Raw genomic sequence first — 27504 nt, 5'->3', positions numbered from 1 at the left:
CCGCCTTTAAGAGAGGGAATCTGAGGTTCAGAGAGATTGAGTGACTTACCCCAGGTCACACAGCATTTGAATCCAAGTCCTTCTGAAGACAAAGTCCAGAATCTATTTACTATACTGAGTTGCCTGACTTACCAGTCTTGGCCTCACAGGGAATAGAACAGGATGACTGTGCCTAGACTCTCAGCTGGTACCTTTGGGTAGGCCCAGGAATGATTACCCAAGGGCTGTCTCTCCCTCTGGCAGCTGCTCCATTTGAGCCTCATGCCTAAGCCCAGAATCAGTGTGGTGCTATAGAACAAATGCAGCTTTGGCATCATACACACCTATATTTCAATCCCAGCTCAACCATAGGTATCATGTAATTTTGGGCCAGTCACTTCACTTCTCTGAGCCTGTTTCATCACCTGTAAAATGGGTATAATGATGCTAAAAACAATAGGGTAGCTGTGTGGATTGAATGAGATAATCCAAGGAGCTGTCACTTAGCAGGTGTTCAATATGTGCTTGCTTCAAAGAAAAATTTGTTAGCTGTGCACAGAGTAATTATTCCTCAAATCACCCCCCAGAGACCACATGCCAGCTGACAGCCAGAAGAGGAAGCAGGGACATGTTCTAGGGCCACAAGCATCCTGGATCTTTGTATAACTGTCCCTCCTTAGAGGCTGCTGGATCTTGCAGGTTCCTGTGCCTTGTCCCATGGCTCACCAGGAGCTGCCCAAGAGGGAGTCAGGCCCGGGAGGACTCGGTGGAGCCAGGAAACTGGTCTTCAAACTAGGAAGCCAGAGATGGCGTGCTGGGGCAGAGTCAGGAGTCAGAGGTCAGCCTGGGCCCACTCAGCTACATCACGGAGGGGTCTTGGGAGGTCACCTTTCTCTTCTGGTGCAACACCACCTCAGTAGAGTGATAGGATGGAGCTCTACTGGGGAGTTCCAAACTGGGTTTTGAAAACAGAAATTATATCCATTCATGCAAACACACACAAAAAACTAAACTATTTTCAAAGATATATAACTAAGTCAACATTTGACAAATAGGTTGGAGGAGGGGGAAGAGGCAGAGATAGGGTCAGGGATGGGAAGTGCAACAACTAATAAAATAAAGCGGGGGGGGGCGTGCAGGGGGCGATGGCCTTGTACACCCTGAGCTGAGGTTTACAGGCAACTGCGCAGGGCCATGGCGCCCAGCATGTGGGAAGGTGCTGGGGAACCCTCTGCACCAGGCAGGCCATGCCTCTCCTCTCCTGCAGAGCTTTGGCTTGAATAAACTGTTCTGCTAATAATAATAATAATAATAATGATAATAATAGTGATGGCAGCCAGCAGAAAGGTACTTTCTCACTCCCAGATTACAGATTACGTGGTGGCTTTGGAACCCAGAGAGGCCAGCATGAGATCCGGACTTGTGCCCAAGTTCAAGCCCTAGCTCCCTTCACATCAATGTATCAAATTCTCCCCCATCTTCCAAACAGGTTCCTCTGTGCCTCCCTCCCTGGCCCCCCCAACACCTCCTCTCTTGCAGCTATTCTGTGAACTCCTCAGCCAATTAGATCCCCTTGGCTCTCACACCATGTTGGTGGGATCCGTCCCTTCCCAGCATTTGCCAGATGGAGAGTTCCTCCAGGGCAGAGTCGGCTCGGATTCTCAGGCTCCCATGAGCGAGCCGGCACAGGAGTGGGACAGGGCAGCAGCCAGATCTCCTACAAAGCTCATTAGAGAAGAAACCACCATCATGCCTTTATGACACTCAGTTTACTAACTGGGAAACGGGACCCATTTTCCAGGAAGGGGACGGCACAGAGGCCCAGGGCCCTGAGCCTTGAAGAGAGCAGGAAAGAAATGGAATCCCATCGCGTTCTGGATGTAAGTGCCAGCACTTCTACTTGCATTAACTTTATTTATTACACAAATAAGACATTTACAAAGCACAACATGAAAGGTATGTAACAAAACAAACATTGGTTTTACAAAAAAGTGCTTACAATATTTTTCCATGTATGTGTGTGTGTGTGTTCCCCTTTTGTATTTAAATAAATAGTCTCGATGCCTGTACATTCCCAGGCTGCTCTAACAGGCTAGTGGAGACATGTCTGAACTGCAACATGCTACGACCACATGATCCACGCAAGGAACAGACCCTGGAGGAGCCCCAAGGCAGAGTGGGTACTGGGTGACCCTGGGTCGGGTGCAACTGGCCATCGACTACATGGTTGCTCTTGGGGCCTCAGGAGCAAAAATCAAAGTTCCCCAAGACCAGGGATCAGGCCCACACCGCTGTTAGTGTCAGCCCCCAGAACAGGGCCAGGTACACGTTATTCATCGGATGAGTTCTGAACTGAGCGGTGCTGACCGCATTCCCACTGGTGCCTTCTCTTTGCCCTGAGCCAGCTGGAACCATCTTCAGAAGGGAAAGGAAGCAGGTCCCCTTCTCAGGCTGCACCCAGGCCTCGCCTTTCTCCAGATCCCCGAGCAAGGATGACATATTGTGTAGGCTTTCATGGTAAGTGCCAACTTCAAACATCTGAATTCTGAAACCGTTTCCAGACTCAGTAACACAGGATACTGTAATTGACTAGCAATGTCTGCCCTGGGTAAAAGCAGGGACAGTCGATGCATATGTGCCAGGGGCTTGCTTTCCCCGTCCTACAGTCTCCTTCCAAAGGCAACATACCAGGTTCACCAGAGCCGGAAGGAGGACTTGGACTAAGCCAGGATTGCTAGCAGCCTCTAGGGGAAATGCATCAGGACACCAAGTACTTGTAAAATCACAGGATAAACTTGGGACAAATGGGTGTCCCCCTGAAAACATAAATTATGGTCTTGTGTAGCCCAAGCCCTTTTGTTTGGGGTTGAAGAGTTGCAGCAGGACAGGGTGGGTGTGAGCACAGCTGTGTCTGGCCTCTGTTCTCAGGAGTGGGTGGGGGAGCCCAGAGGGGCCAGCTGGAAGCTTGGGCTTGGCACGCTCACCTAGGCATAGGGCACCCTCTCACTATTCAGATATGGGCCCAGAGTTAACATTCTGACTGCCATTTCCCTGGGCTCTGTTCCCCAGCCCTCCATGAGAGGTCTCCCCAAAAATGACAGGACCCAAGCACCCCTACTAGGAGTCCATGAGTGGCCAAAAAAGGCCCCCAAACATTTGGAAATGTCATCACATAGTTCAAACACCACGTCTGCTATGTCATCTGAACACATATGTGCTGGATAACTAGGTAAGAAGAGGGTCTCCCACTTATATCCCGAGTTTTCTCTCTCCTCTCCCAGCCCAGTGTGCCATATCCTTCTCCTCAAGCTCCAAACCGATGGGTGTCTTTGTGCCTCCCGGCCCCTGCCTATCCCCCACCTCCTGGTCTGGGCAGGCCTCCATCTCTGCCCTTCTGGGCCTCTCAGGGTTGGTCAGTGTTCTCTTTTCTCCCTTTAACTTGACATAAGCAGACAGATGGAAATGATAAAATTAGAACATAAGCTTTCCTTTGGGGACACCCCACAGACACTGTAGAGTTTTCCAGACAAAAGCAACAGAGTGGACAACACTGGGGGTTTTCGGCTTTCAGAATTCAGAGACGGTTCCAAGGAAGTAGTGAGTAAAGGCCAACATGGGAGGAAAGAAAACCTGTAAATTAGAAGGCTGTTGGCGTTGCACAATTCAATCCGGCCTTTTGCTGTTTTAATCAGCTTCAGTTGAAGATGAGTCCTGTCTAAATGGAAAAACTGGGCTGTTGTTTTCACCCTGATTCCAAATCTCAGGGAGCTCTGCCTTCCAAGAGGAGGACCCCGCGGTGCTCCTGGCGGTTCTGGTTCTCAGCAGGAGAGGGGGCAGCCAGGCCCACAGGCCCAGCTGGTGGCAGGAGGGACAGCAGATGAGGGGTGGATGCAGAGGTGGGTGGATTCCTGGCAGCGCTCGGACACTGCATTTCAGCGGCTGAGGGACAGCTGTGGGGTGCCCATGGACAGATGCGCAAGTGCAGGGAGCGTCAGTACTGGAAAAGGATGACCTGCGGAAGGAGGGTGTGGGAGGTGGCTGAGCTGGGGGCCTGCCCCTCCAGTAGCTCCCCAGAGGTCCTTGAAGGCACAGAGAATGCGGATGGCCCGGGGCCCAGATCTGGGTTCAAATCCTGGCTCTGGTACTTACTTGCTGTGGACCTCGGGCAACTCACTTCACCTCTCTGAGCCTGTTTCCTCATCTGTAAGATGGGGATGACAAGACCTCTCTCGCTCAGGATGGGGAGGATTCAGTGAGATACAAGAACAGCAGCAGCCGAAACCGGTTTGGCTCAGTGGATAGAGCGTCGGCCTGCGGACTGAAAGGTCCCAGGTTCGATTCCGGTCAAGGGCATGTACCTGGGTTGCGGGCATATCCTCAGTAGGAGATGTGCAGGAGGCAGCTGATCGATGTTTCTCTCTCATCGATGTTTCTAACTATCTCTCTCCCTTCCTCTCTGTAAAAAATCAATAAAATATATTTAAAAAAAAAAAATGAACAGCAGCAAAGGTCTGCTGGGCACTGCACCCGGCACCCGGTGCTACGGAAAGTGCCTGACCGGCATTTGTGGAGCCTCATCACAATCCCTCGAAGGTGCTCCACCATTATCTCCATTTTATAGGGGAGGGCACTGAGGCTCAGGGAGGTGAAAATCAGTGAGCTCGCGGATAGGTTGCACAGCTACGAGGAGGCGGACCCAGCACTGCAGCCCAGGCCTGGCTCCAGAGCCAGCTCACTATATATCACACCGCCTCTACCTCTCCACGATCACCACGGCAGCTGTCATCATGCTTATGACACACCATGCAATGGGCCAAGCACCTCATGCAAACTTAGTCTTCACAAAGCCGAGAGGCAGGTGGCTGAGAGAGGCCAGGTACCTGGCACACAGTGAGTGATCAGGGACTGTCTGCCCCTGTCCCTCTTCTCTTCCACCTAAAGCACCTGGCTGACTTCTCACGCTGCTGACACAGCCAGCTCCCTGAGGTCTGGTCAATGTGATGTCTCAGTAAAGGGTCAGGTGGACCACAGTTAATTGTTCCCGAGACATCAAGTGGGTATAGCCATGTGGCTGTTCGTTTTCTGATCAGGAAGGTTACTTGCCCAGATCAGTTACCATGAGGAAGAGACGGAGGAAAGCATAGCAATAACCACCATCTATGGCTACTTTCTGTGTACCAGGCACTGTGCTAGATTCTTTTTTTAAAATGTTTTTACTGATTTTTAGAGGAAGTGAGAGAGATAAAGACTTAGAAACACTGATAGGAGAGAATATCATCTATCAGCTGCCACTGCACATCCCACACTGAGGATCCAGCCCAAAACCTGGCCATGTGCCCTAACCGGGAATCGAACTGAAGATCTTTTGGTTCCTGGGTCAATGCTCAACCGCTGAGCCACACCGGCTGGGCTGTGCTAGGTTCTTTACATGCATTACTGCATTTGCTTTCAGCAACAAGCTTGGCTGTGGCACCTATTATCTTCTCCATTTTGCGGCTACAGGAACTGAGGCTCAGAGAAGCTGTGTCCCCAGGTCTCAGAGTGAGAAGTGGCAGAGCTGGGATTCTGAGTCTGCCTGACTCAGCTCACACCACATTGCCTCACCCACTCACCCAGCCTTGGGCAGTGCTCTCCTCTGGCCTCTGGGACACCTGGCTCTGGGCTCTTATTAAAGGAAACTCTCTGGTAAGACCCCTCCCCTCTGTGGACCTCGGTCTCTCCATCTTATCAGTGACTGCTCGGCCCTGATTTCTAAGCACCTTCTAAGTTCTGAAATTGTGGGACTGGGGGCCATGATTTGGAAGAAATGTGGTTCTGGAAACTCACAGGTTTTTGTGGCCAAATGAAGTTGTGGTGGAGTGCAGAGGGTGCTACTCCTGAATGCTCAGGGACCGTTCTCCTGGCCAGACCAGTGATGCTCTCGATCAGTGGGTTCAGGGGCCTGCCCCAGTGGGGTACTGTGTCTCCTTAGAGCTAGGCTGGCTCAGGCCTGGAGTGACTTGGGAGAAAGCCCATACAGTTCTGCACCGACTGACCACACACAGCCCCCCAGCCCCCAGGGATTTGTCAAGATGTGGACAGAAAAGGCCCCCAGGAGCTGGCAGGAAGGCTTGACAGTGAGAGGGAGAAAGATCATGAAGGGAGGGGGGGCATTTTTCTGCAGAGCAGCTGGATGTGAAGTTGGGGATGCATCCCAGCAAGAGAGCTCTGGCTCAGCAGCCAAACCTAGGGGCCAGAAACCTTCTACAGCCAAAGCTGCCAGAGCCCAGGCTGGCTCATCCTTCAAGCTGAACCAGACATAACCACAAGCTTAGCTGAGCAACCAGAAGGCCAAGGCTCCTCTCCAAGCTCTGAGCACAGCCCTAAATACTCCCAAGGCTAATCCCCTCCAGATAACGCCCAAGCCCCTCACCCAACGGTCCCAGCCCATCATTATGTGACCCCTGTCACCACCCTGCCCCACTTCCCTGGGCCTCAGTCACACTAAACACCCCTTAGTCCCTCAAACCCAGACTCCCCCATGCCTGCCTCTGTGCCTAGCATGTTCTCTGCTCCCAACGTGGAACGCCCTTCTCCTCATCCCCTGCTTCTCCCCTAGAACTTTCACTCCCTCTTCTGGGACCTTGAAGGCCATGTTCGTCCCTCACCTCAAGTGCCCTGTCACCTGCACTGCAGCTACCCGCCGCCGACTCTAAGCCACACATTCCCAGAGGACAGGGGCCGTGCCAGCTGGCCTCTGCAGTCCTGTACCAGGTCTGATGAGACGAATGCTCTCCTGCAGGAGGGGAAGCTCTGAGGCAGGCAGTCCTAGGATGGATGCCAGCCCTACCCACGCTCTCTGTGGCCCTGGGCCAGAACTGCTGTCTGAGCCCCAGTGTCTGCAGGTGTGAAACAGAGTCAACGGAGTCAATGTAACTATCCTCCCAGGGGGGCTGTGGAGGCCAAGGTCAGACAGAGCACTGTGTAAACTGTAAAGTGCTCCGTGAAAGGACATGGTTACTGATCGAGATGGACTTCGGAGTCCGACAGATTCGTTGCATCCCTGGACAAGTCGTCGCCTCTCTGAGCCTCTGTTTTATCTTTACCATGCGGATGCCATCCTCACACCCACAGAGGGGTTGGGAGGCATCAGACAATGTGTGTAAGTTTCTGCCATGAACAGAGGAGCAGCTCCTACTGTGAGTATGGCAGTCCCAGAGGGGACCTTCCTGGGATGCGCTCACCCATCACCAAGTACTGTGGGATTTTGTCTTGAACACTACCGGTTACTTATAAACCTATCTGTTCAACTAGGTTGTCTGTACCTCCATACCATTTACCTTCCCCCATGGTGCCCAGCAGCAAGCCCAGCACACAGTAGGTGCTCAGTCAGGAGGCAGAGTAAGAGGGACTATCCTGGAGGAGTGCTCCTCGCCTCTGGCTGCCTGCCGGAATCACAGGGGCTGGGTATTTATCACACCTGCAGATCCCTGGTCTCTGCCCCAGACCTCGCCATCAGCTTTCCAGGGGCTAGGCTGGGAAATCTGTATCTTTACGAACTCCCCAGTTGATGCTGAAAATCACAGCAACAGCAACCATGCTCTGCTGGACTCAAGGGTCCCTGGGGGCCCTTCCAGCCTGAAGGCCCTGGCTCTCTCTCCTTGGCCCACCACCCAGACTCCCAGCACTCCCTCTCTCTGAGGGCCACTACAGTGATATTTCTGACAGGCCTCCAGGGACCACTCCTGCCCCAAGACAAAGTCCACATTCCTCCGCCTGGCAGGCCGAGGCCCTCACCCTCACTGTTCTTCCTCCCAAGCCTGTGTGCCAGCAACACTGAGTTGCTCGGTGTACTCCGAGAGAGCTTCTCATGCCTTCCCCAGGAACTCGGATTCAGCCTTCAGGCCTGGGCTCAGACATTGCCTTCCTCCAGGAAGTCTTCCTTGTGTCTTTCCTGAGCTGCACCCCCACCCTCCACTGCCCAGCTCCCGTGGCGCCCCCATCAGGTTGATCACAGTGTTATAACTTTGGACTGTGGCCTCCTCAAGGGCAGGGACCATGCGTTCCTCATCTCTGTGCTCTTGGCAGCTGACGCAGGGCTCCTGGGCACGGTCAGCATATAGCAAATGTCAGCTGAATAAATGAGTAAGTGAATGAGTAAATGCACAGGTTTTCATTCAAGCTCTGTGACCTTGAGCTACCTGAGCCTCAATTTTCCCCTTTCTAGAATGGGGGCAGGTGTCTTAGAGCAGTGGCTTTCAGGCTAAGCGCGAGGTGTCTTAGAGCTGGGGGGGGGGGGGGGACAGGGACTCCCTCTGCAGTTTCACCCCAAGCAGCTCCATCCACTTGCATCTCCATTATGGGACATGGAAAAGATTTAACACAGGTTTCCAGGGCTTAAGAACAAAACTTTCAAGCCACTGGACTGAGTGCTGTCTAAACTCCCCTCTGGATGTTTAGTCCTAATGCTGGAGACCACCAGAAACCAGGATACCACAAAGGAGACCCTGCCAGTTGACCAAGATCACTTGTTGACCTGCTATCCCTGGGCCTCACAAGCTGGGGATATTCACTCCCAACAGACAGGAATAAAAAGGAGAAAGGAGGGGGAACCAGAGAGATGGTGGGAGGCAGGGTGGTGTGTGATATGAGCCCCCTCTGGAACCACAAAGTTTGAGCAAAGTAACTGAATTCAGAAATCTGGAAAAGAGGAGGCCAGCTGTCAGTGCAGACCTGCAAGGAGGGCTGTGCACATTGAACACACTGGCACCTGCTGGAGCGACTGCCTGGGTGGCACAGAGCATGCTGGGCAGAGAGGCATGGTGCCTGCTCAGTGATGAGGAATGCTGCCAGAAACCCATTCCCCGCAGGATGGCTCTGACCCACCAGACCCAACCTGGCTCCATTTACCTTCTCACCCCGGTTGGAGAGCGGCCCATCCATATCGGCTTTGAGGTGGACGGGGGGCGCGGTGTAAGGCAGCCGGCAGTGCACCTGCCCGCACTGTACCTGACCTGTGGATGAGAGGATGCCTTGGAGCCCACACCCAGCCTCCATGCAGGATCCCACCTGGACCACTTTCACCTCTGCTACTTACCAGCTGATTGACCCTGGGGAAAATTTCAATAGGGTTGGTTGCAACGCTCTATGTGAAAGACTTTATAACCTATAAAGTTCTATAGAATTGTCCAGCTGACTGATAAACAAATACTCATAAATGAATATGTATCGAACAACTCCTACATGCAAGGCTGTACCCCATCTATTAGGATCCTCCCTTGGTGCCCTATCTCCCTCCCAGGTATCACCTAAGCTTTCCAAACACACCTCTGAGAGGACTCTGCACTCATATGGCACCTTCTTCACGATGCTCTCCCTGGCCGCCCTGTTAATAATTGCAACCCAACACCAACACACCCACACTCCCTATCTCTGCCAACTAGAATGCAAGCTCTAGTAAGGACAGGAATTTCTGTCTGTTTTCTAGTTTCTAGATTTTTGTGGATTTCCATTACCTAGAGGCATGGCATCCAGTAGGTACTCTTTAAATATTTGTTGAGTAAGTCTCCATACCCTATTCTAACATCTAAAACTGTGAGGGAAAGTCCATCCTAATGTCTGACCCAAACTTCTCATGTGTCAGCCTCTTTACCACTTCCGTAGAAAAGTCCATGGCTTCCTCCTCCCTGCACTGCATCTACTTTGGTAACAAATAAAGAGCCCTATCCAGAGATTTACAAATTGGTATGTAACTTGGGACAAGTCCCTGTGCCTTTCTGAGGCAAAGTCCCCTCATCTGTTGTATACGATTGGGAATTCTTAACCTGGGGTGTTCTAGGAGTCCATGAACAGCCTGGAATGACCTGGAAAACTATGTATGTATGTGCATTTTTGGGGGGTCCGGTTCCAAAGTTTCTTTTTTATCAGATTCTAAGCTCTAAGGCTCCAGGAAACTCGGGTCCTATGAATTTAGTTAACTGCAAAGCAAAGTGCCGAGGTGACCTTCAGCCATGCAGCAAGAGGCAGCAGGTCCACATACCCTTGACAGCTCCTGCCCCAAGCTGGGTTCCACCTCAAGGTGGAGAGGGAAGGGCGCTGGGCATCAAACACAGATCTTTGGTCTACAAAGTGTGAGGGCAGCGTTCTGGCATGACTCTGGAGGCCATGGCCCCCTCCCAAGGGAGTCACTTAGATCCATTACTAACTCCACAGCAAGTGCTAGCTGGTAGGAGTAATTCTTGGCACCCAGAGAGCCCCTGGTCCTTGGTGCCTTTAACAGAAGAACCACATCTTCTACAGCCTCTGTGCAGCCTGAACGTAAGTCATTGTTTAAAACAGAAAGGGAGAAAAAGTCCCTCCTACTGAGCGGATGGTTCAGAACCGAAACAGTACAAAGAGACAGTTTCCAACTGGCAGCCTGGTGCAGTAGGCAGAACTCTGAACCCTCAGCTCTGCCAACCAGAACCACCGCCGCCATCACAGAGCAGCTAATACTTATCCAGCAATTACCAAATGCTGAAAACCTAAGTCGATGATCTCACTGAATGCTCACCACACTGTATTGAGATAGGTATCCTTACTGTCTTCACTTTTACAGATGAGGAAACTGGTATTCAGGAAAGCTAAGAAGCCTGCCCAGTGTCCCACAGCCAGGAAGTGGCAGGGGTGGGCTCTTCAGCCTAACATCAAAGCCCACACTCAACCATTAAAGGAACTGGTTCCCACTAACTTACTGAGAACCCTTGGTTTCCTCATCTGTATAATGGGATAGTGATCGCTAATGTTTAGAAACATAATTAGCACCTGGCACATGGCAGGGGCTCAGTAAACAGCAGTGTCTCTCTGACCTCTTCCTCTTACTAGAGCCCCAGAAAAGAGGGTTTGAGTTTGTGACTATATTGTAGCCACTTTTATTTTTCCGGTCGTGCCCAGCTTTGAGGAAGCAAACAATGGAAACACCCTTGAAGGGAAAGAAAATGTGTGGTAAGTACCTGCTCAATAGCAGATTCATTGATGTTTATCCCCCAGAAATGCGCATCACTACACCCTCTCTCCTCCAGGTTCCTGCTCAAAGTTCACTCCACCATGACTGCCCTCCATCTCCCCACAGTGCTCAGTGCCCACTGCCATGCCTGCCCTCCCTCCTATGTCAGTTTATTAACTGTCTTTCCACCCATGTCCCGCCCTGGAATGTGAGCCCCAGAAGCACACAGGCCTTGGTCTATTGTGTTCCATGTTGTATCCTAGTGCTCAGGATACAAAAGGCACTCCAAAAACAACTACTGAATACACCAGTGGATTTCCACAACCCTGTGAGGTAGGCATTATTAATGTCCCAGCTTACAGATGGGGAAACTGAGGTTTAAGGTGGTTAGGTGATTTTCCCATGGCCTCGCAGCCCTGAGCATTCCCTCCACACTGGCCTTCTGCAACCCCAGAGGCACCCAACGCCACATGCTCCCTGGGTCAGGCTGCAGACCTGCCTACAGTCAGTTCCTCTGCCACGGGGCACTCCTAGTTCCCACTCCTTGTGTCTCACTCATCCTACCCATCATTCCCATCTCAGCGTGTTGGAGAGCGCCATCTCCACACTCCCACCCAGCAGCACCTTTCCTATAGGAATCACGGCAATTAAAACACACGCTCAGCTATCTGGTTATTGTCCCACGTCGTCTCTCCCACCAGAATGCAAGCTCCACCGGAACAAGGACTTGACCCATCTAGCTCTTTCCCTAGTCCCCCGGCCTCGGTACAGAACCAGTGCTTGGAAGGTACTTGAATGGTCGAATGTTTGCGTCTACTGGGGCAGAGCCGGGTAACAACCCCTCTTCCCACCTCCTAGTTACTGCGAAGCCCGCATCTTCACCCAATGCAGGTCCGCCAGGCCTCCCCACGCCTCCGCCGCCCCCGCGCGCTCCTCTCCCGCAGACCTGGCGGCCTGGGTGTCGCAATCACTTACTCTCGATGTAGCCGTGCAGGGTGACCATGCGCGCCCGCTCCGGGCTGCTGAAGGGGGAGTAGTGGATGTCGTCGGATAGGGCGGAAGGGAGGCGGGACGGCGGCGCCCCGGACGGCGGCACAGGATGCTGCGGCGTGTGTTTTTTATGACGCGCCCGGCAGTTTTGAAACCACACCTGGAACGACAGCCTCAGCAGCCTCAACCTCACGGACCAGGGTCGGACGCGCCGCCGGGGGACCCAGTCGGGACTGCCTCGTCGCTTCCAGAAAAAAGCGGCCTCGTGCGCCCAAGACGGCCGCCCTGCTAAGCGCTGCAGGGGCCACTCCCAGACCCCCTAGGCCCCGCCCCAGACCCGGAGGCCCCGCCCTCCCCCGGCCCCACCTGGATAACCCTCCGGCTGAGGCCGGTGAGGTCCGCCAGCTTCTGCAGCGTCTGTGCGTCGGGGTTGTTGTCCTGCGCGAACTGCGCCTGCATAACCTGCCCAGCGCGGGAAGGGGCGGGGGTGGGTTAGGAACTGGCACTCGGAGGTCTCCAGGGCCCTGGCCCAATCAGAGGCTCCGGCCTGGAGGCCACGCCCCAGACATCTACAGCCCCGCCTCTCCGCCCGGGGGGGCGGGGTCCGGGAGAGGCGCAGCCAGGAGACCCTCGCAGCCCCGCCCACACCGACTCCCCGCCTACAGCCGGCCGGCCGCTCACGGCCTTCCCCGGTACCTGCAGCTGCTCCGCGGTGAAGGATGTCCGCGCTCTCTTGGCCGGCTTGGGCTGGCTGTCCTGCTCCGAGGGCACTGCCCCCTCCAGCGTGAGGCCGTTCCCTGGGGGCGACAGAAGTGGCTGACCTCGCGTCCGCGTCTCTTCTAGCGGCAGCCTGAAAAGGACGGGGGTGGGGGGAGCTGGTCCCAGGAAGGGGCAGGAGCGGAGTTGGCTGGGGGCGGGGACCCCAGGGTCCTAGTCTCAGAACTCAGTCCTTGGGCAAAGGGCTTTCATTTCTGAGCGTCCGCTTGGTATCAGACGGTGTGCCATTTCCGTCCCACGGCCCTGAGGATGGGTGACACTTTCCTTGCTGCAAAGCGGAGGAAACTGAGGCTCAGAGAGAAGAAAGCCCCTGTCCCGACCTCACACTAGTATCCTGACAGCTGGCTGACTCCAGCGCGCCAAGCTAAACTGGAGAAATCTAAGGCTGATGAAAATAGTAAGCAAGCAGGCTACAAACCTGTGGTCCTCATTTTGTAAAAACTGATAAAAGCAAACAGGTTGGAAGGACAAAAAATTTTAAAACGTATGGAAGCAAAAAGGTTGGAAGGTGTTGCAGTGGTTCCTCCAGGGAGTGCAATTATGGAGATTCTACTTTCAATATTTCTGTAACTTTGGAGGTTGTTACAATCATATGTCACTTTACTTCTCTAAAGTTCAATTTTAACTGGACTATATTTAGCTATTCTCTTTCCACTTATATTACTTTTACAATCACACTAAATATACTCCCATTTTATTTCTAATATCTCAATTTTCTGAATACAAAGGTAATGCCTGCTCCTTCTCAAAAACTCAGAAATTTTTTTTTAAAATCAGAAAATTCAGTCAAGCACAAAAAAGAAAATTAAAATCACTAACAGTTCCACTACTGTTCATAGGAAAAATATACAGTCATAGAAAAAAAATCTGGAAAGATATACACTAAAATATAAGGGGTGGTGGCATTTGGAGTGATTTTTATTTTCTTTTTGCTTAACCACTTTTTCTAAATTTTCTATGGTGTGTGTGTGTGTGTGTGTGTGTGTGTGTGTGTGTGTGTGTTTAAAAAGTAAAACAGTGGCCAAAACTGCTGGCTAGTCAGTAAAGAAGATCCAAGGTCCCAAGCTTTCACGCTCCTCTGCATGGTAGGAGTCTAAAGCGGCGCCTGCCTGGGAGAGCAGGAATTTAACTGGCAAGGCTGACTAGGGATGCTCCTACTTGGTCCAAGTGTGGAAGGAGCCTGAGGTCACTGATGGATGGGCCATGGTGTGGGGAGACCTGTGACTCCTGGGGTTCCATCCTAGCTTCACTGCAGGTGGACATAGCACCCAGGTTCACTTAGTCTGAATCCTGGCAGGATACATTGATGGCCTGGTGTGGCCCTGGCCAGGAACACTCTGGGGATCCCTAACTCGTCCCCAGAATGGAAATTGAGGCAGGGTAACCCACACCCCTCCCCTGAGGCACTGTGGGTGGGACAGACATTTTGTGGTATTAATGTCTCCTAGGAGAGCAAGCAGGACAACTATTGGTGTGCCTGTTGTTTCCATGGAAAAATTAAACTCATAGAGGGAACCACATCCCAACAGTCTCCCTTGCTTGGAGAAGTCTGATTAAGGGGCCTCGGAGCTTGGGAATGGGGTGGTATGGTATGGTGGTTAAGAACTTGGGCTTTGGAGTCAGGCAGACATGCTAGTCTATAACCTTTGGCCAGTCACATACTACAGATAACCTCTGCCTGCTTCCTCACCTGTAAAATGGGGATACCCCAGCTACTTCCTAGGGCTGTAAGGATAACATAGAATAATCACAGAGAAGTGAGCAGCTTTCACAAACCCAGATAAGGGAATTTTGGAAAGGGTTCCTGCCTCCCCTCACAGCCCAGCCTCTGCTCGCCCTTTCCAGCCCCCAACCTACCTGTAATCCAGCCACCACAACCCCTGAAAGACCTGGACCCTGTCCCTGGACCCATGTGCCTTGGGGAATCATAATATCAGAACCAGAAGAGATTTAGGTCTATCTTTCTAGTCCACCAGCTATCTTGCACAGATGTGGAGACTGAAGCCCAGAGAGGAAAGGAAACTTCACAAGTCAGAACAGCATGCTAGAAGCAAAACTGGCGCTCCCCTCTCCAGACTCTTCACAATCCAGCATGAAACCCCCACCTCCAAACCTCTGGCTTGGAGCTGATGGTTTGGGAGTTGGGAGAATAAGGTGGGTCATTTCTCCAGGACAGCTGGAGGGGATGAGCCCTCAGGCCAACCAGCACTATCCAAAAGTGGAGTCGGCTGTCCCATGATGAGAATCCTCTCTAGAGTTCATTGACTGCCTCCTGGCTTTGCAACACATCAGCTCATCTCTCTTTGGAAGGTCCTATCATAAGCCCCATTTTACAGAGAAAACACAGTTGCAGGGACAGGCAGTGACCTCGGACTCTCAAGCCAATGGTGGGGCCAGAAGTCTGGGCTCCCGGCACAGCCCCCAGGTGATAAGGTGAGCACCTGTCCCTAGAGAAGTGTGGGCAGTACCTGGGGTGCTGGGGTGGGGTAGGGCTGAGGGCAGAGGTGTGGCCAGGTGCTGGGCGGGGCGGGTTGGGTACCGTTCTCTGCGGCCCTCTTGAGATTCTCGATCATGGTGTCGTAGTGGATTCGGCACAGCACCTTCTCCTCAACCAGACCAAATTCCTCGCCCGTGGACAGCTGGCGCTTGCACGAGAAGCAGGCGAAGCAGGCCAGATGGTAGGCGTTGCCGCGGGCCCGCCGCACCCAGTCGCTGGCGTAGATCTGCCGGCCACAGCGTGCGCACTTGGTCCCAAATCGGCTGTGGGACACCGGGGCAGGGAAGGGGAGGGCGAGGCTCAGACAGGCCACCCTTCCTCCCTCCAAACCCAGCAGCCAGCCTGTACCCAGGCTTCTAGCCTCGGAGCTGTCACTGGCGAACAAATATCCCTACGCCTGCATCCACCACTCTCCCCCCTTCGCGTAGACAAGATCTACCTAGAAAGTGAGCTGGTGGGTGTTTTTATTTCCTTCTTGGTGTTTTTCTGAATTTTCCAAATTTTCTACAGTGATCACTTACATTTGCATATAACATCAATCTACTCAATAGAAATATATCACGTGTTAGGGAAAATAGAATAATAGTAATAATGAGTAGGCAAATCTTTGAGCACTTACCACGTGCCCGGCAAGATTCTAAGTGTTTTATATTGAGCATCCCTGTTAATCTTCATTTTTCAGATGAGGAAAATGGGGAGCGGGGAGTTAAGTCACCTGCACAGGTCACACAGCACGCAAGGATAAGAGCCCGAGATGAATAAACTGTACCCCAGCAGTAGAGAAGCGCAGTTTCTCAGAAGCATAGATGTGCATGACTGGCTTGATGACTCTGAGAGAATTGTTTAACCCCCCTGAGTTCTCATTTCCCTTGCCCCGAGCTGAACTAGATGACAACAGCAATGCCTGCTACTATCTGTTCAGTGCGCGGCAGACTATTAGGTAACCAGCTAGTCACAAACACAGAAAGCCAAGATCAAATGCCTTCTTCCCGCCTTAAGGCTTTCTTGAGTCTGTCTCTTTCCTTTCTCCCTCCCCCCTTATAGTGCATTTTGGGTACAGCTGCCTCCACCCCAAACTGGGAGCCCTCAGAAAGCAGCAGTCTGTTTCGCCCTGTGCCAGAAGTCACCCCAAGGCCTGGTCCCTGAGAACCAGGGAATGCTTGCTCCTTAAGTGGATGTGAGCCTTCTGAACTCTCTGAGCCTCAGTTTCCTCTGGTGCACAGTCCACGTCAGGGACTGGAGCCACCACTCCTCCAGCCGCTCAGGCTTGGTAACCTACTCATACACTCCTCCCTCTCCTTAACCCCACCTCCAACCAACCATGAGACACTGTTGGTTCCTTTCCTAAGTATCTCTGTGACCCATCTCCTCCTCTCCATTGTCCTGTGGCCTCTTAAGTCAGGCTACCACCATGCACCCCTCTCTGCCAGTCTTAGCTCTCATCCCCCTTTCCCCAGACCCACTCCTGCCAACCCATCCTCCACAGAGTGGCCACAGTGAAGTTTCCAGCATGCATACCGAACCCTGGCCTGCCCTGCTTAAAACCTTTTGGTGGCTCCAATCTACCCTTGGGATCTGGTCCAAGACCCTTGGAGTTTACAAAGCCCAACAAACCACATCCTGTCAGGCTCATCTCCTCCTCCCTAACCTTCCTCAAGATCTCCCACCCCAAACCCAAGTATGAGCCGCAGCCGCAATGGAAGGTCATTCCCAGGTCTTCACGGGCCCCCTCAAGTATTTTCCCACCCCGGCCTTTGTGAGAGCTGATCCCTTTTCCCACACTCCCTCACCCTCCAGGAAAAGTGCCACAGCTCCCCCAGCACCACCCTCTCCGCATTGGTCACACCGGTTTGTAGATGTCTGGTTCTTTGGATCTCCCACCCCAGGCCTTCCTGGGAGAGGACCAAGAAGATGTGCCTCTGTGTCCCCAGGGCCAGCACACTTCCATCCGGAGGAGCCTTCAGAAACGCTGTGAGTGTGCGAGAGAACCAGCCCAGCAAATGGGCTCTGGTTACAACATCCCCACCCCAGGAAGCCCAAAGCTACTGTCTCGGACCAGAAACCACAAACGGTTAGCTCAGATCCCACTGCAAGACTTTGCCTGGTCAAATGCCCCCCAAACAGAGGCGATTCCCTGGCTCGGAAATTCGGCTTCCCCAGGGGACAGCCCAGCACATCCTGGGTCTCTGTTCACCATCCCTCAGTAGAGGGGAGAAGAACCCGCTTTGCCCACCCCAGCCTATTCCTGCCACAGGCCTGCCCGGTTCTGCTGACAGTCTGGTAGAGGGCTTGCTGCAGTCCCGGGTCCTGGGGTGCAAAGCCTTCAATGCACACCTTGGTGAGGTGGGAGCTCTGGCACCCACTTTGCACTGGTGGCATCGGAGGTTCAGAGCGGGTGAGTGACTAGCTCAAGACCACAGCGAGTAGGGCCCGGGTTGAGGTCCTCTTCAAGGTGCAAAAAGTACCTGGAATCTGCAGAAGCAGCCAGACTGGCGATGAGAAGATCTGGATCCTGGGTGATGAACAGGAAAGGGGCTTGGTCTGACTCCGCCGTGTCCCCACTCCAGGCCCTGGATCCTGGAAACTCTGGCACGCAGGGCTTGGGGCCCAGGGGGTTCGGGAAGGCAGAGAGTGCGTTCCCAGTGAATGGGAAGAGCCAGGCGACTTTGCCTCCCCTCTGTGGTCTCCGTGCACCACCGCCGGTGCTCCACGCCGGTGTAGCATCCCGGGTCCTCGTGCTTGGCTGTGCGGGATTCCTCGTCCTCTGCCTGGGGCGCGGGTCCCAGACACGCTGCACACCCCCACTCCACGAATCCGAAACGCCCGCGCGGTTCTGCGCCTACAGTGCTGCTCAAAGTGTACCCATCCCCTTCATTCCAGGTGGGTGCCGCGGGTGACCCCTTAGCAATTTCCTCAACACCCCCCACACGTGTCACCCCAAATGCCAGGAGCTGTCCCCAGCCCTGGGATCTCCCCGCGCTCTCTGCGGCTCGACCCAGTCAACGAAATCATCCTCGAGTTGGATCCTTGGATGGAGGTGAGGATGGGATCATTACGCAGTTTGGGGTGCGTTGCAGGCCGCTCCGGAAGCGCGTCCTCCATCGGGGCAGGGATCAGCGGCACAAAGAAGGGGAACGAGGACCTACGGATTGAGGCTCTGACAAATCGACAGACTCCTTCCCAGGCGGGCTGTGAGGCCTGAGCCACCGGATTCCGGAAGCAGCGAAATTGGCGGCGGAGAAAACGAAACTTCAAGAAAAGGATGTTTGGGAGCTGCGAACGGAGCGCCAACGGGATTAGGGGGCGCGGCTACCGCCCCCGCCCCTCCGCCCCAGCCCCCAGCGCACCCCTCTCCGTGTTCCTCCGTGCGCCTCCCGGCAAAGGCGCAAAGGACAGAGGCGCCCTGAGGGTGGAGAGTTGCAGGAAAGATGCTGCGTATCTGAACTGCTGAGAAGAGTTAGAGTGGGCATCACGCACCTCCTGGCCCTCTCCTCCGACAGCTGGTAGCCGCGGGTTGTGCGGAGGGAGCTATGCTCCCTGGACCAAGTGAAGCTCACTCTCCGGCCTACTTCCCCTGGATGCTCAGCAGGCGCTCAGAAATTATTAGCTGGATGAATGAGCCTCAACGAAAGAGCCCATCGGAGTTTCACTAGGACCCGGTCCCCATCATGAAGCCACCCGTTTTCTGCAGGAGGAAACCGGACGCTCAGAGTGGGAAGGCCAATGTTAATTCCGAAGCTGGTGAGCCAGGGAGCCGAAACTCAAACCAGAGTTCACTTATTTTACGTTAAGGATGCTTCCTCGATGGCCTTAGATTCTACAAGGCAAACAAGGGAGATTGTAGGAGGAGCCCTGCCTATCCCCTCTGCTCCTTTTCTTCTAGGCAAACTCTTAGAAGAAGTCAGAGAAAAACAGAACCAGCAATTAAGAGGTTAAAACACTCCGCACCCCGGAGGTCCCCTGCCCGAGGCACCTCCCCCACCTAACTTCTCTGCTCCCTCAACATCTGTCCCCCAACAGCTGGGCTGCTCTCTGTAAGGGTTGGGGGTCGCTTCCCAGCTCTGAGTCTCCCAGGCACCCTCGCCCTGAAGGAGGGGGCAGGGTTCTCCGGTCGGAGCTTGGGTTCTAGGCAGAAGGCAGGCGAAGGCTGGGGTCTTGCCCTAAGTCAACTGGGCCAGCGGACAGGAACTTCAGGGGGAAGCCTCAGTGGCCCAGCCCAGGGCACTCTCTGAAGTTTGCCCACAAACTCCGGGAGCACACTTAACTCTTTACTCCCCACTCCCATGGTCAGGAGGCAAGAGGGCCAGGGACCATGGGGACCGGATCTTGGCAAAGTCAATCCATTCGGGGCCTCTGAAGGAGGCCGCTCCTGCCCCAGTGCTCCCAGAGCCCACCCAGGGAGTCTCACATCACAGCACCCAGCAGGCGCTCCCTGTGTGAAGGCAAATGAACTGGACAAGGACTCTTAGGGTCAGCAGAGAAGGGTCTTTGCTAGTCCACAGGCCCCACCTCCTTGGAGAGAGAGGCTGCTGACATATCTGACCAATAGAAGAAGCGAAGTGTATTGAATGTTTAGACACAGGGATGGTGGAGTCAGGCAGCCCTGGGTCTTCTCAAGGGTCTGCCACTGAAGGGCCTCAGTTTCCCCTCCTATAATGTGAGGAATACGAAAGTATCATAATCACAGGGTGGACCTGAGGAGCCAATGGGATAACGCATGTAAAGAGCTAGCACAGTTCCTGGCTTCGTGGTGAGCTCCATACCTTCCACCCATGACCAGTGTCCCCACCCATGCCCAGCCCCTTTCCCACTCTGTCTCACTGTGTGACCCTGGGTTCTTCCCCTGCCACTCTCTCAGGATATCTGTCTCGCCAACTATGCAATGGGCATGATGCTTCAGGCGGCGGAGGGGGCCAGGAGAGCACTGTAGATCAGCCCATGACCCATGTGGGGGGCAGCAGCTACAGGTAGGTGGATCGGAGGAAGCTGCCTGGGCTTGTGGTTGATACGAATGCCCCAGAGAGGAACACTGTTTTTTTCCTTTACTTCTTCAAAGAAAATGGAAGGAAACAAATGGCCTTAACAATAACAACAAAAATTTGAAGAAATTAAAAGCAATATCATATTTCCCTGGTGGTAACTTTTTTCTGCTAGGACTCAGGGAGGGTGGGAAGCTGGGAAGCTGCTGGAACCCCCACGGGCTGTTGAGGTCCCTGTTAAAAAGAGGGAGTTGGAGAGGCTGGGACAGAGAGGTCCAGCAACCTGTTATCAAGGGCAAACAGCCAGTGGAAAACCAACCCCTCCCAACAACGCAAGTGAGCCAGGGACAGCACCAGACCGCCAACCTCCCTCCACCACTTCCCACCTCCCTCTGCAGCTTCTCCGGTGACTTGGGAGTGCCCTTCTAACTTCCAACTTCCGGTTCTGCTGAAGGAGACTGAAGGAGGGTCTACAAGGAGGGGCGGGATGGGGGATGGAACCTAGAAGACCCGCCCGTGGGGGATAAGACCCCAATGCTCTCTCCCCCTCCATTCTGACGAGGACATTGACCTCTCTTGGGTCTTGGGCAGGGTGCTCCAGTCCACCTTGGGCTTCAGGAAACAGAGGGCTAGAGAGTCACAGAGCATGGTCTCTTCCTGAGCCCCAGCTCTTGAGAGGAGCTCTCTGCCTCCCAAGCCATCATTCATGCTCTCTCCAGAAAGACCTCCCTTGCAGCAGCCACCCAGCGTCTGGGCTGCTGCTCAGAGCAGGCAATAGTCCCCTCCTGGCACTCTGCCGGCTTTTCCTTTCCCTTTTTGTGGGTTTCATTATTTTTCTTACAGGTGGGGCTGCCAGGGAAGGGTGATGCCTGCAGGGAGACCTGGCTGGGGGAGAAAGGATCAGAAGAGCCACAATTCTCCCCTCCTCCCAGGGAATATGAGCTTTTATTCACTCCATTTTCTTAACCAAAATCTGTTTTAGTTTTGCTTTGGGGACTCTTGTCACTGGAAAAGGATTATCGCTCAGAACCTTCAGCCCAGAAATGGCCCAGCCCCATCCCTCCAGGCAGGCTTTGCTTCTCAAACTGCCTGAGGAAACGACATTAGGGGATTGTGCCCAGCATCCAGCCAGCCAGAGTGGCAGTGGTAATCATCAAGACACCTACAGCACTTGCCATCTACGGAGCCTCTGCTGAGCCTTCCTCCGTTTACGCCCTCTTTGGCAGCTTTCAGAGACAGCCCTGGCAGTAGGTCACTGAGGGCAGAGAGACGCAGTGATTTCTCCAAGGTCACGCAGTGATTCCGTGTTGTCCTGATGGAGCTCAGTCTCTGGTTCACCCCAAAATAGCTGCACATTCCATACTCTAAGTCACCGAAGTAGGAAGGGGGATTCCAGAGCCAGTGGAGGCTCTGAATGGTGGGGTCAGGATCTGAGTTTTGACCAGCCCTAGAAGGTCTAGTAAGCATAGCATTTGAGGAGGCTTGGTCCAGCCTGGGCATGAGCTGGGGCTGGAGAAGCAGCAAGGAAATGTGGGCAGGTGGCTCATAGGGCTTCCAGGTCTGTTATCATCAGGAGAGCCAGGATTAGGGTCCAGCCCTGCCTTGCTCTACAGGAGGAGGCTGAGATATCATCCTGTTGGATTTCCCAAGCTGGAGCTGTGTCCCTGGCTAGCTGATGAGCCCAAGGAGCACCCCCCACCCCCCAAATGGCAGCTGAACTGGAGTCAGGCCTAGAACAAGGAGGTATCTAGACAAGGACTCTAACATCCATTTCCTGCCTTGGCCAGCCAATAGCAGATGGGATAGTGCAGGGAAACATCACACTCTGGTTGCGTACCACACAATAACCCTGCTCTGCCATACACATACACAGCAGTCCACACCCACAAATCCACATTCATATCCCTTGAGTCCTCAGTGCCTGGGTGAAGGCATCACAGATTTCTGAAGCCTCACCCTCTCACCTCCAGATCCCTGTCCATATGCAACCTTGACCTGACCTTCTTGTGCACTGGCATTCACACATAGACACTCACACATAGACACGCACTCTTACACGTGAACCAAGACAAATGCATGTCATAAAGGAACATATATGCTGTCCACACATCCCTGACCTTGCTTAATGACACATTCCCTCAGTGCCAAGACACAGATCCAAACAAGACACACACACACACACACACACACAGTTTTGCAAGCTGACCCCTAGGCCACCTGCACACCCTGGCTGTACACCCTTTCACACCCATACTTAAAAAAAAGAGTCCAGTTCTTGAGCCATGCTTCCGAAGGTTTTTCCAGAGTATCCCAGTCCAAAATGCTGCAAACTTCCCCCTAGATTCAAGGTCCTCTCTTTCCAAGTCCCAGAAGACTCAAAGTGGGGGTGAGGGGGGTTGCATTGATTTCTACCACATTCCCTGACTCCCAAGAAGACTGAAATCATGGCCTCTCCCGGAAGAGAGGACCGAAGGGAGGTCACTGGAGGTGGTGGTGGGGTTTATAGGAGGGTAGTTTTCTCTCCTTCCTGAGAAAGCCCCTGGGAACAGACATCCCCTCCCTGAAACTAATCACACTCCACTCTCTCAGGACTCTCTAGGCCCGGTGGTCCGGCAGCAGGCCAGGTTCACGCTTCCCGCGGAGATCCTGCGGGTGGCCGCTGAGCCCTGACCTCGCAGTGAACTTGACCCCATGGCCGGGTCAGGCAGGAGCTTCTAGGTTTGGAGCGAGGCGCGCGCGCCAGCAGCCGGGACGGAAGGACGAGCTCCACTGGAGTCGCCAGTCCGCCGGACTCGGCCTGCCTCCAGGAGAGCGCACCCCGGGGTAATGCTGCTGGGCTACAGCGCCCTACACTCCCCCTTACAGTCCGGGAAGCCCAAAGTCGGCCTAGACCCAGGACTGGCTGAAACGATGACGAAGCTGGGACTGGAACAGCCACCTGGGACCCAGTCAGGACCCCAGACATTAGAGCGACGCCAGGGTCTAAGTTGCGGCGGAACTGGAGACCGAGGTTGGGTCTTAGGAAGAGGTGCTTGAATCTGGGTTCTATCTGAGACCGGAACCCAGCGCGGAGCCGGGGTCAGAGACAGGCAAGCCTGGAGCCCAGCTCAGGGTCCCGCTCTGGGAGCGACGCCGGCGTGGCTGGAGTCGGAGTAGGGCCAGAGCGCACTGGAGAGGCAGCCAGATCAAGGCTAGGATCCGAGCGGGTTGGGGCCAGAGCCGGGACATCAGAACTCAACCGAGGCGCTGGAGATGGGAACTGGAGCCCGAGATTCAGGCAGGACCGGAGACAGAGCCAGACACGCGACGGAAACCGAGTGGGCCGCAGGAACAGGAGGCGGATCTCGGGCCAGACCGGTGCTGGCACCGGCGCGAAGCCTGGAGCTCCCAGTTCGTGGCGCTGCGAGCCGGCGGGGTTTGCGCGGCGCCCCGGGAGTGCACTCCGGGCTCAGGGGCTCCGGAGCCAGACACCACGCGCCGCATAGAAGGCTTCCCTGTGCGCCCGGCCTGCCTGCGGGGACACTGTCAGCCCGGCGGCCGCAGCCTACCTGAAGTAGTCCATCTTGCAGAAGATCTCCTTGTTCTTGATGTAGCAGCTGTTCTGCTGTCGCAGCGACGTGCGGCACACGGAGCACTCGAGGCACCGCACGTGCCAGATGAGGTTGTTGACCTGGGGAGGGGGTAGAGTGGGGGCGGCTCAGCGCGGGCCTCTTTGCACGCCAACCCCCAGCCACCCTACAGACAGAGACGCTGGGGCTCTGACGGTGCCCGTAACCTCCCCCACTTTCCTTCTGTAACCCAGAGGCTCAGGGAGGTAGAAACAGACTCTTCCCGCGTTTCAGACGGGACCCCGGGGGGCGCAGAGAGACACGAAGACCAGCTCAAAGCCCCAGGGTCCGGCAGCGGCTGGGCCAGTACTCGTGATCAAGCGCAGCTTCTGGACTGCACCCCACACCCCGCCGCACACCCGCAACACCCCGCCCTGGTTTCACCTTGAGCAGATACCGGTCCAGGATCTCCAGGCCGCAGCTGGAGCAGATGTTCTTGCCGGCGGACGGCACGGAAGAGGCGGCAGAGGGCGGTGAGCAGACCGACGGCGTGCTGGGTGTACAGGGGGAGGCCCGACCTTCGTCCTTGTCCAGAGCGCCTGCCAGGGCGTCGGCGTCCGACTGAGCCTGCAGTGGCGGGAGAGAGAGAGCCGATCGCTGAGCCAGGGGCCCAGCGCTGCAGTTGCTTCCAGGACACACCTGGGCCCCCAGTGCACCAGTCGACAACGAAATTCCCCTCCAGACGCCAGGCCCCGGGCTAGAGAACTGGGATGGAGGAGCCTATTGGAGAGGAAGGGACGGGTTCGGCTATTCACACGCGCGTCCTGGGGGTCGGGAGCGGTCAGAGCCCACATTCTCGGTCGGGAAACTGAGGCTCAGAGAGGGGGCGGCGCCCTCAGGGATTCCCCCCGGCGCAAGAGCAGCGGTTTGCGGCCGGAAAGCCGGGCCAGGTCTCGAGGGCAGGACCGCGGACCGAAGGCAGGGCCGAGCTCACTCACCATGGCGGGCGGCGCGGTCCCTTCCAGGCAGCGGGCGGTCGCTTTGCAGCCGGACCCGGGCTGGGCCATCACCTGGGGGAGGGGGAGAGGGAACGCAGGCGGTGGCGGCTGCCGAGCTGGCTCCGCTCCGCCTAAACCCGGCGCCTCCCCGCGCCTGTTATATAAACCAGCGCGGAACAATGAGTCCTAACTTTGTAGTGGGCATTTAAAGCCCTTCCCCACAAAAGCGGTGTCTCTCTAATGAAGCAATTTGAATTTGGATTGGATTTTTTCCCTCTCGCTCCCCCTCTCCCTGCACTTAACCCGTGGCTCTTGAAGTAATCGCTTAGTTCCCTTGCAATCCAAGCCTCCGAGGGGGAAAAAAACCACGCGCACATACACAAACTACCTGCAATTAGAAATTGTCGTGAATGCCCAAGATAAGAGGTAGCCAGAGTGTCAATTCCAACTGTCAATCAGTGAGATCCATCAGGCCGCCCAAAGAATTGCAAATTTGATTTTTTAATGGTAGTAATTAAAAATCGAATTTTTTCTCCCTCTACCCCCCCCCCTTTCCCCGCTCCCTTCTCCTCCTCTCGACACGAAATGCAAAAAGGAGAAAAGAGAGAAAGAAAATAAAAAGGAGATTGGAGGGGAGTGTTCGAGGAGAATAAAACGCGGAGCGCGGGAGCATCCGCCCACCGGCCCCGCGCGCCGCCAAACTGACGCGGCGATATTGACACGGATTCAGGTGCCCTTCGAGGGCCACTCGGGAGGAAACCCGGAGCAAAATGGGGGCAAGATCGGGGCGAAACGGAACCAAAACGAGAATACAGAGGCGTCCGAGAGCAGGACAAGACACCCTCCAGCCCCTCGGCGCGCCCGGGACGGCCCCGCGTCCGGATCCTCGGCGTGGAGCCCGCACAAGCCCCGGCGCAGGGGCGCTACCGGCGCCTCTTCAGATGGACAATACCCGCCTCGCCTCCTCCGGATTCTCCTGTGCCTTGGCTAGATCGCTTCTTGAGAAATTCCTCCAACATTTGAATAATGTGTTCCCGCTTTCCGCGCACCCACCCAGCCCGCGCTCGCGTGCGCTCACACACTCACAGACACACGCTCTCGGGCGCACCCCGCACCCCCGCCACAGCGGCCGCCCGCCACCCGGCCCGCCCCGCCTGGCCCCTGCCTGACCCCGGCCGGGCCGCCCCGCCACTCGCTGGCTGGCTCACCTGGTCGGCGGCGGGGCCGCCCTCGGCCGGCAGCCGGCAGCCCTCGGGCAGCGCCGGGGCGGCGTTCTCATGCTTCCAGTACATGGGCCGGGGAGCCGCGGGCCCCGCGGGCGCGCAGCGCAGGGAGCCGCGCGGAGAGGGGCCCCGGCCACAGAGCGAGCAGAGGCTGCAGCAGGAGCAGGAGGAGAGCCAAGGCGCCCGCTCCGCCGCTCCGGGCCCGGCCCCAGCCCCCGCCCCCGGCCCGCGCGCAGCCCCGGCCTCCTTGGCTGCCGCCGCCGCTGCCTCGGAAGAAGGTCCCGACAAACTTAGAGAGGCCCCCGCCCCCTCCTCCTCCTCCTCCTCCTCTTTCTCCCCCTCCCGGTAGTCCTCCTCTTCCTCCTCCTCCTCCTCCTCCTCCTCCTCCTCCTCCTCCTCCTCCTCCTCCTCCTCCTCCTCCTCCTCCACCCCCTCCAGCTGCGGCGTCGGCCGCCCTGCCGCTGGAGCCCCGCTCGGTCCAGGATGAGTCATGCGTGACCAATCCCCTCCCCGCCGAGGGAGAGCGAGACACACACAGCGAGGCAGCGACCCAGAGACACACACACACAGTCATATAGACACACAGAAACTCAGAGCTGCTGCGAGAGTCTGAAACACGCGGACATACAAAGGCACTGGCAGGCCCACAGCCACACAGCCCTCACGCCGCCCCTCCCTCACAGGGCACCCGCCGCCCTCAGGCACAGCCCCCCTCCCAGGGACACACCATGTAAAGTCACACCCGATGCTCTGTTGGTGCAGTCCCACGCCTGGTACCTCTGAGTGCATGCGGAGGCAAGTGACTGCCCTTCACCTCATTTACAGGAAGGAGTACAGGCATCCACTGCCCTCACACACCTGCACAGACACCTCGGCTCCATAACGGCCAGAGAGCGCACTCGCTCCTCACTACTGAAGGGATTTGGCCGGGTGGGGAAAGGGTTCTTGGAGGGGAGGTGTTCCCCTGAATTCCCCTGGGAGGGATTGCTTGGGACTTGTCCCTTCCCTTCCGGAGGTGCTGAGCCATCCAGCCTAATGCCCCTCTCGCCTTCTCCATGGTTCTGCTGATGGAGGGGAGGGAAAGGCAGGGGGGGGGGGCCCGGGCGTTGAGAGAGGACACACAGACACCGACTCTCAAAGACAGAACCTCACACAACAAACATCCTACAACACACACACACAGGTGAACACTCACAGCCTCAGCCCCCTTCTCCACACACAAACTGACCCCAGAGAGACACGTGTAAATATACAGACTCTTCTAAAAACAAACGTGCACACTCAGACTTAAACCCAGCCCTATGGACGTGAGGACGCGGCACCTCCACCTCCGTGCCATCACTCATACCGTTACCTCCTTAGTTACCCTCATTTACAAATGTAAACACCCCACACAAGTGTCCTTACACTTGTACACACATTCATTCTCGGGAGAGCACAGACTCCCACAGTGCTTCAAACACATGTAAAACCTCCTGTCCTCTACTCAGACACCCACAGACACGCACACTCATCCCTACAGGTGGCCAAATAACCACTTACAGACAGAA

General features: G+C 55.2%; 1 protein-coding gene across 2 annotated transcripts; it reads right to left on the bottom strand.

Annotated features, from left to right (window-relative positions):
- Positions 1 to 1860: 1860 nt before the first annotated feature.
- LHX6 (LIM homeobox 6) lies at positions 1861 to 26158 on the bottom strand. Of its 2 annotated transcripts, XM_081103362.1 has the most exons (10): positions 25940 to 26158; positions 24732 to 24803; positions 24178 to 24360; positions 23734 to 23855; positions 15249 to 15469; positions 12629 to 12729; positions 12299 to 12394; positions 11918 to 12092; positions 8869 to 8972; positions 1861 to 3991 (listed from the first exon to the last, which is right to left on the bottom strand). In XM_081103362.1, the coding sequence occupies exons 1-10, from the start codon at positions 26021 to 26023 to the stop codon at positions 3971 to 3973; spliced, it is 1179 nt and encodes a 392-aa protein (XP_080959488.1). In that variant the 5' UTR covers positions 26024 to 26158; the 3' UTR covers positions 1861 to 3970. The 2 variants fall into 2 exon arrangements, with proteins under 2 accessions (XP_080959488.1, XP_080959489.1); XM_081103363.1 differs by lacking the exon at positions 8869 to 8972.
- Positions 26159 to 27504: the final 1346 nt, after the last annotated feature.

The sequence above is a fragment of the Myotis nattereri genome, assembly GCF_964212035.1.
Source record: "Myotis nattereri genome assembly, chromosome: 12".
In the NCBI taxonomy this organism is placed as follows: domain Eukaryota; kingdom Metazoa; phylum Chordata; class Mammalia; order Chiroptera; family Vespertilionidae; genus Myotis; species Myotis nattereri.
This window is presented reverse-complemented; position numbering and strand designations above follow the sequence as displayed.

Coding starts and splice junctions, on each gene's coding strand:
- LHX6 (XM_081103362.1), bottom strand. CDS start 26,023: ATGTACTGGAAGCATGAGAACGCCGCCCCGGCGCTGCCCGAGGGCTGC. Junction 24,804..25,939: donor GCGGCCCCGCCGCCGACCAG/GTGAGCCAGCCA, acceptor CCCCTCCCCCAG/GTGATGGCCCAGCCCGGGTC. Junction 15,470..23,733: donor TGCAAGATGGACTACTTCAG/GTAGGCTGCGGC, acceptor GGTGTCCCACAG/CCGATTTGGGACCAAGTGCG.